Source organism: Acanthochromis polyacanthus, chromosome 10, assembly GCF_021347895.1.
Source record: "Acanthochromis polyacanthus isolate Apoly-LR-REF ecotype Palm Island chromosome 10, KAUST_Apoly_ChrSc, whole genome shotgun sequence".
NCBI lineage: Eukaryota > Metazoa > Chordata > Actinopteri > Pomacentridae > Acanthochromis > Acanthochromis polyacanthus.
This window is the reverse complement of record NC_067122.1, coordinates 12,644,202-12,652,265: the sequence shown is the minus strand read 5'-3', so window position 1 is coordinate 12,652,265 and position 8,064 is coordinate 12,644,202. Positions and strand designations below refer to the sequence as shown.

The 8,064-nt window shown below is 39.3% G+C and overlaps 1 protein-coding gene across 1 annotated transcript; it reads right to left on the bottom strand.

The window, feature by feature from the left end:
• Window positions 1-985: 985 nt before the first annotated feature.
• Window positions 986-3,937, bottom strand: LOC110964602 (E3 ubiquitin-protein ligase TRIM39-like). The gene is made up of 2 exons (XM_022213377.2): window positions 3,848-3,937; window positions 986-3,701 (listed from the first exon to the last, which is right to left on the bottom strand). Exon 2 carries the CDS (start codon window positions 3,697-3,699, stop codon window positions 2,071-2,073), a length of 1,629 nt encoding a protein of 542 aa, XP_022069069.1. The 5' UTR covers window positions 3,700-3,701; window positions 3,848-3,937; the 3' UTR covers window positions 986-2,070.
• Between the last annotated feature and the right edge of the window lie 4,127 nt (window positions 3,938-8,064).

The window sequence follows — 8,064 nt, the reverse complement described above, 5'->3', positions numbered from 1 at the left end:
AACTAATTTGTTTATTTTTTTTCCCTGTTTTTGGTACAATTTCTTGTACCTGATTTTATTGGTGGCCCTTACGACCATATAGTGGTGGAATATAACTATGTATCTTTGCGCAAATACTATTCTTAAATACAATTATATGCTACTTGAGTGTCTTAGTTTATACTCCTCTTCTTTTTCACAGATGTCTTAAAGATTTTCTATACAAAACATGTCACCTGTTTGTAAAATATGATGCATTGTTCATAGATGAAACTACAATAAAATAGACAATACAGAGAAAAAGTGTTCTGTCACACAAAGTACTTTTGATACTAATGCATTTCAGATTTTTTTTTTTTTTTTTTTTTTTTACAGCATTAGTAAAGCCCATTCTTCTTTAGGAAATATATTCTCCATTAGCTGAAAAACCAAACTGACATTAATCCAACTTTTCTGCTCATGCAACACCATATTTATTGTTTGGAAATAACATGCTGCCATTTAAGTCATGGCATATAAATGTCTATGTCGCATTATTAAAATCTCATTCCCCTGCTCATGACAGGCAAAGTTAACATTAGTTTTGTCTTTTAAATCACACTGGGGGAGAATCTTGATAGATTATTTTCCAATTGGTGGCTACAAAACTGCTAAGTGCATGTTGTGGGAATCTCAGGCTGTCAAGAGAGTCTCTAATTTGTGTTTATATTTTGCAAAGTGACAGATGCGCTTTAATTGCATATTGAAGTAATTCGGCATTCAGTGCATTCACTATCTGTTGGCAGGATCTCTCAGTTTGCTTTGAATGTTTTTCGAAGGTGTGACCTGATGAAGAAATTAAGATAAATACACATACCACTGTGTGCACCTTATTTTTTGCCACTCTGTTTACTTTTCACCTCAATTTTCTGTCTATCCAACACACATACAGCACATTCATTCATTCAAAAAACAAGTCAGATAAGAGAGAAAATGCGAATCCAGTTTCTGAGTGACATTTTTAATAATTACTTTTTCATTCAACTAACAGTCTGAAAATAAAATATAATAACCCCAAATATAGCTTTAAAAATTAGCTGTGGATTAACTTTCTATCATAGTTTTAGTCCCAAAAACACTTGAGAATTTTCATGTAAATAATACAAAATGTTTAAAACCTAAAGGAAAAATAACATATATTTTTTTAATTGATAGTCATCAATTAATACTGACAGTACAAGGGTTTCCTCCTGCCCAGTGTCACAGCTCTGGCATTTTAATAATTAAAGTTTTGATGAACTCTTTCCATCTGTCTCCCATATCTCATCAGACATTTAATGTCTAAATTAAAGAATTAAATTATACAAGCTAATACAGAAGACACATACTCGATAGACTAGCATCATCACTAAAAGAAATAAAACTCTAAACAAAGAAAAAAGAAAACACTAAGACCCTAATTGACTGTGCTAATAAATGTTTGCTTAATTCTCTCTGTAACAGATTTGCAGCATTTGAACGTAGAAAGCCTGCACCTAGCAAGTTTGTCTAATTTTAATTAGAGGACGTGGCATTATGTGCCAGTCAGGCTCCAATTTTGTGACAGATCCTTTCAGCAATTTCCCTTTTAATTAAATAAAATTAATTTGTGGAGAAAATAATTCTTATCTGCAGCTACATTAGAAGAATAGGACTCCTTCAGTGTATTTTAATAGATTCATGATGCTGTTATTCAGTCACTATACCTGTGTGCTGATTAAGCGAGTCTTTGCTGAAAACAGTAATAGCTATTTAATCCTGCTAGAACAATCAAGGCCATCCATCACACCATAAGTATACAGTCTTCGTATCACAAAAGTCCAAGCTACAATAAACAAATGCCTTGGAGTATTTGTGAATACAGCAGCTATGGCCACACTGGCAGGCAAAAGCAGCTTTGTAGCAAGCATTAAAATTAATGGCCAGCTCTTACAAATCTTTTTCAAACCATGGAAATATATAGCTGTATCATAATCCTACAGTGGTGTGTGTGTGTGTGTGAAGTCCTGGTGGCTGCATGGGGATTCTCACCAGCTCTCTCCCCCCCATGTCTTTCACAAACTCTCAGAACTCTCAGCTGGTGTGTTTGACAGGAGTGATGATCAAGGGAGCTGCATTTTTACCTCCATCATTAGCACAGGGGCTGAAGAACGGGAAGAGCTTCTCATTGAAGTGACATCCAGTGAAGGAGAAGATTCTGGCTCTGGCATCCACATCATAAAAGCACACCTGACCCTCCTCATAATCCACAAACACCCCGATCTTTTGAAGCATCTCCCTCCTTTCGAGGTTAATGGCAGGGCCTGTGTTGGCTGTGAGCTCGTTTCCTTTTCTCAGCCTGATAGTCCAGTATCCGTTCTTCGGGCTCAGCCTTATATCACCCTTCCTGTTAATGGACTCGTGTGCAACACCTAGATCCCACTGTGTTTTTTCTTTTACCTGGACCTCATAGTAACATTTTCCTGAGGAGAAGCCTTCCTTGGCCAGGACGTTAAGGACTTCATCAAACCTCTCTGGTTTGTTCGGGACGGACCTCTTTTGGTTGACATGTGTGACTTGCTTCCCATCTTCAGAAATGTTGAGACTGGGGTTTGCTGTGTCAGGATCCAGGGTCACATCTACAGCATGCCGCTGCATCTGTTTAAAGTTGGGATCACACAGCATGGTTATTTCTCTTGTGATTGTTGCCTCCAGTTGGTCCAAGGCGGCCTCAGTTGGAAATTGCTCACTGCTGGGAATCACATCAGACCAGTCCTTCACCTCGGGCGAAATGATGGTAAGAGAAAGGAAATTCTCAAGGAATTTAAAGGAGTCATTGGTGAGTAAAACATCATTAAGCTGCAGATCTTTCTGCTTTATTTGCATAATTTCTCCCTCCAGTTCCTTAATGAGGTCTTCTGCTTCCGTTTCATTTTTTTTCTGCCTCGTCTCAATTACCTCAGTCAGTTCAGCTTGGCTTCTCTTCATGTAGTCCACCACAGCAGTCATCACATGCCTGCTGCATGACAGTGCTTTACTTGCAGTATTTCTGCTTGCCTCCACCGAGTGTCGAATTTCGAGAATCTTCTTCTGACGCTCCTGGATCAGCTGATTCGTGTCTTTTTTTTCTAATCCCAGCTCGGTTTTCCTCGTTTGAGCCTCCTCCTCTAGAGTCACTATCTTATGTGTTTTATGATCACTGTCTTTACAGGATTTACACAGAAACATTTGATCCTCCTTGCAAAAGAGCTCCAGAGGTTCATCGTGTTTCTTGCACATCCTGCTCTCCAGGTTTGCAACTGGGTCGATCAGCTTGTGTTTCTTCAAGGCTGCAACATTTATATGACGATGGAGATGTGTTTGACAGAAGGACATGAGGCACACCAAGCAGGACTTGAGGGCTGGGAGCTTATTTGTCCCTGTGCAGAGAGCGCAGAGCACATCTTCATTTTCTGCTTGGTCAGAGTCACTATGAGATGGAGAGGTCTTGAACTGTGCTGCCATCTCAGCAATGAAAGCGTTAACTCGAAGCATTGGTTTGTTGTAAAACTTCTCATTGCAAAGTGGACATTGGAATACAGTATCAAGAGTGCTCCAGTAGTCTGTGATACACTGAAGACAGAAGTTGTGGCCACAGGGAATGGACACGGGTTTAGTGAACATGCTCAGACAGATGGAACAAAGAAAATTTTCCTCAGTCATTTGACGTGTGGCAGAGGCCATGTCTACAATACACAAGAACAGATATAAAAATGTTAGACCACCATAAAGTCACAATAGTTTCACTACTGTCAGCGTTTGAAATTGCAAAAATAAACTTGTTTACTTAAAAAAAACAAGACTGCAAACTTTTTAAAGAATGTTACTGTACCTGTTCTGAAGAATTCTCTAAAATATGGAGGAAAGTTTACAACACGAGTGAGGAAAGTTTGAGAACACAAGGCACTTTTCTTTCTTTCAGTTTCTCTTTTGGCCTGACTTTAGAGTCTCCTCCCATTTCCTCATCTAACCGGCACATGTTAACCCTTTATAGACTCTGTTCACTGAAAACCAACATTCACAGCTTTCACATTCTTCCTCCTTTCAGGCATACTTTATTATTTATGTTACGCTTCTTGTCAATGTTTCCACAATGTTAGTGTGTCATAAATCCCTCTCATGCACCAAGAAATCAAAGTTTTGAAACGGCACACCATGCCAAATTCAAAATGAGTTTGCATGCATGCATGTGCTTTCACACTTTATCCAAGTCCGTGGCTTCCCTTATGATAAACTGTAAATACTCATACTGTGCTCTATCCTCTGAGGAAACAATGCTTTTGAACACAATAGCTTCCCTGCATCTTTGAATGGCTTTGTCAGAGCTGTAGGAATCTGCGTTTGCGTGAAGGTTTCTTTGCATTAGCAGCATTCATGCATGAATTTCCAGATGCTGTACCCAGATTTATCCACAACATGCACCTTGGAGGAATGTAGGTGTGAATGTGTAATAAGAGGCTGAACGCTGATAAATTAAAAGGAAGAAAGAGCGAGATACAGTACATTGTTCTTAACCTTTCAGTGACGTAAATTAATTATTCTTCTTCCTGTTTGGTATGTCAGTTACACAAGGTATGCATGAAAAAAATAAAGTGTGTGTGTGGGTGGATGCTGAATGCATCATCTCATTGCTCCATTATTCAAACCTATGTATTGTAGATTTATTGTATAAATGTAGTGGTGCAGCCTCAGCAGTCATAAATGTAAAGACAAAAACATAAAGGGAACAAAACTTTGAAATGCTGTCATGAAACACCACGACTTAATGTATATTTGCTCAGAATTGTAAATTGTTTATAAATACAATTTTTATGCTCAGAAAAAAGCTCCCAATAGTTCTCCGTCTGTTCTCATCGGTAAATAATCGACCAACTCTGATCGGGATCTCCTGAGTCACATCTTATTCAAGCCTCACCTCAACACCCTGACTACCATAAAACATTCAAATGACATTTGGATCAGATGGAGATTCCCTTTGATCCTGGTCTGTGTGAAGCTCCAGGACTCAGGCCTTTCTTCTCCTCTGCATGATCTAATGATTAGTTCATCGAGAGATGAGAGAGGTTTTTGGCCTCCCATGTTTTTTTTTCTTCTCACTCCTTCCATCTCCCATCCACCAGTGCTTTCTTCCCACCCCCCACTTCACCCCTGTTCTCCAACTCATCGGGCTCTAACCTTGAAAGCATTAATAAGAGATTAGAGGAACTGAAAGTGCTAGAGGACACAGACCTCCCTCTATTAGAATTGGATGCCTCCTGTTAGGTGTCTGCTTGGTTTTGAAGGGAGTGTAAATCCAGAGGAAAGCCTGATCTCTACAGTGCTGCCGACAGACAAGAAAAGAGCTGTAGCTTGGACTCGGTGGACTACAGATGGATTTGTGTGATGACAGAGCATCACAATCAACCAAACACACATGTAATGTTACAGTTATCTTCATTGTAAGATTCATGGACAAATGTCTGTGGACACTCTTATCTACCTGTTGAAGGTTTTACTCCATTAAGGGGGATTTTAAGGGAAAGCTTGTACTATTATATATTTTTTTATATAGACAAAATGCACATTGAAAGAGATATTTATCCTTTCTATGCTTACTGTGAGGAGCAGCTAGACTGTAATAAATCTAAATTGAAACCCACAGTTTTGGTCCTTTGAGAAAGAACTTTCACAAGTTCAGCTGAACATTATCGTGAGCCAAATCGAGTTGGTATCTGCATTGAAACCGTCGTGTGTTGTTTGAGCACTGGCAATTTGCTCCAGCAACAAACCTACATGCAGTAGCCAAGACATATCCTTTAAGACACTGACAAAAAATGTTTTGACTGTCGAGTTTGTTCCCCTTGTGGTTCAGAGTAGTTATACAAAGCAAAGTATTACTGCTTGGCCAATGTGGGGAGGTGGAATGATAACAAAAGCTACTAACTCTCTAAAAGTACACTTGGCACGCAGTTTTTCAATTAAATTCAATACACTTCAGTTCAGTTCATCCATCTCTCATTGTCTACACACTGTTTAATCCTCATTAGGATCACAGGGGAGCTGGAACATATCCCAGCTGACGTAAGGTGAAGGCGGGGGACAGCCTGGACAGGTCATCAGTCTATCATGACCACACAGAGAGACAAACAAGCACACTCACATTCCCACCTATGGACAAATTAGAGTAAAAACTTCACCTTTGCATATTTTTGGACTGTGGGAGGAAGCCAGAGTACCCAGAGAAACCCCACACTTGTACAGGGAGAACATGCAGCCTCCATGCAGCAAGATCCCAGGCTGGGATTTGAACCGGGATCTTCCAGCTGCGAGGCAACGGTGTTAACCACTAAGTCACTGTGCAGCCCAAATCCAGTTCCATTCAATTGTATTTATATAGCACAAATTCACAACATATGTCATCTCACAGGGCTTAGCATAGTAAAGCACAGACCTGACAAAAAAAAAAAAAAAAGAAACAGAGAAAGGAAAACCCAACAATCCGAAGTTGCCTATGAGCGACGGTGGGAAAGACTGGAGATGAGTGAGTAGAAAAATATTCAAAACTATTCTTTACATGACAATGAATGAATGAATCCCGTCCCGTTTCTCTAACAGTCTTTGTTTCTTCTTGCTGTTTATGATAATACTTGAAAACATGTTTCACTAATGACAATAGACATTTTTATGACAGACAATTTCACTTATTACAGGAAAATCACAACTGAATTTCATTAAAAGATGGCTCATCATGAACCTAATTGCACAATAGAAGGGCAATGCCACTCTAAATTATTATATTTCAGTCCCCTTCAGTAGCCTGGGGACAGCAATGAGCCGGCTGAATGGATCATCTTGACATTATTTGACACCATAATTTTAAAAAACAAACTATATGGTTAAAACTAAGTTATTACAACAACTGTGATGAGAAAAAGTCACCATAATTCCCCACAATTTAGAATAATACTTTCCTTAACATAACCAAATCCACACACCCACAGGAAGGGAGAAATCAAACTTTCCAGATCTTGTTTCTGGGCTGTCTGTATGGCTGCTTTGCTCTACGATGTTGTGAGGAAGAAAAAGGCGAGTCAGTCACCTCCATCATTCTAGTTTGTTTACTGCTTGGTCAGAGCAAGGAGTTGTATTATTTCCAACCTCCAGACATAAACTTCTGGAGGGAAGATAAATAATTAGTCATGAGATGAGTTCTACCCTTCATCCATCAGCCTGGGGATCATGGCTGCTGTAGGAGAACTGAAGCCAAATGAGAGTCCTCTCCCTCCATTGCTTTAGTTCCCCTGATGCTCCAGCTTTTAGATTTCTCTCCTTGATAGGATGACTTTGAAACACTGAAAACTGTGTACGAATCCCTCCATTTTGTTAGGTTGTTCATGGAGTAACGCAGGTTTTTTGCAACTCTTGTTAAAAGCCCTGCTTTCAGCATCTGGAGCAGTCGGCAGAGATACTGCTTTTACCTTCATGAAAATTGCCTGGAAAAGTAGAAACACTGAACTGGGATGCAAGTCAGTTCAAAGTAAATCTTGTTTGAGGCAACTCATGCCATTAAAATCTCTGTTGCATTACATCTTGTTGCCTCTCAGAATTTTTCATATCTTCCGCTCTTGTAACTTGGCAGTGAAGGGGAAGATTTTAGGGTTTGTAAAGTCATATGAGGAGGAATGGATAAATGTGGGACACGACAAGTTGAGAAGTTTATTTGAAATTCATTAAGTGATAAATTGAAACCAACAACAGAAAATGAATACTGAATTCCCGCCTGACTGACACCACAGTAAAGTCCTGCTGGTAGCGGAATATATTCTCTGGGGATGTTTTTTTTATTATGTCAGAGTGTGAGAAACCTTTTTTGAGAGCTGAATGTTTTGTGAATTGTATCTGGGCTTCTCTCCTGCGTTGAAATCAGACCGGACATTTTCTTGAACCTGGAGTGGCGCCTGGAGATGTCAAGGATCAGAAAGCTTTTTCTAAATTTAAAAGCTGTTAAGCTATTTTATCTGGGCTCTTATTCATTAAGCATATGGTGACTGCTGGATTTTACACAACTAT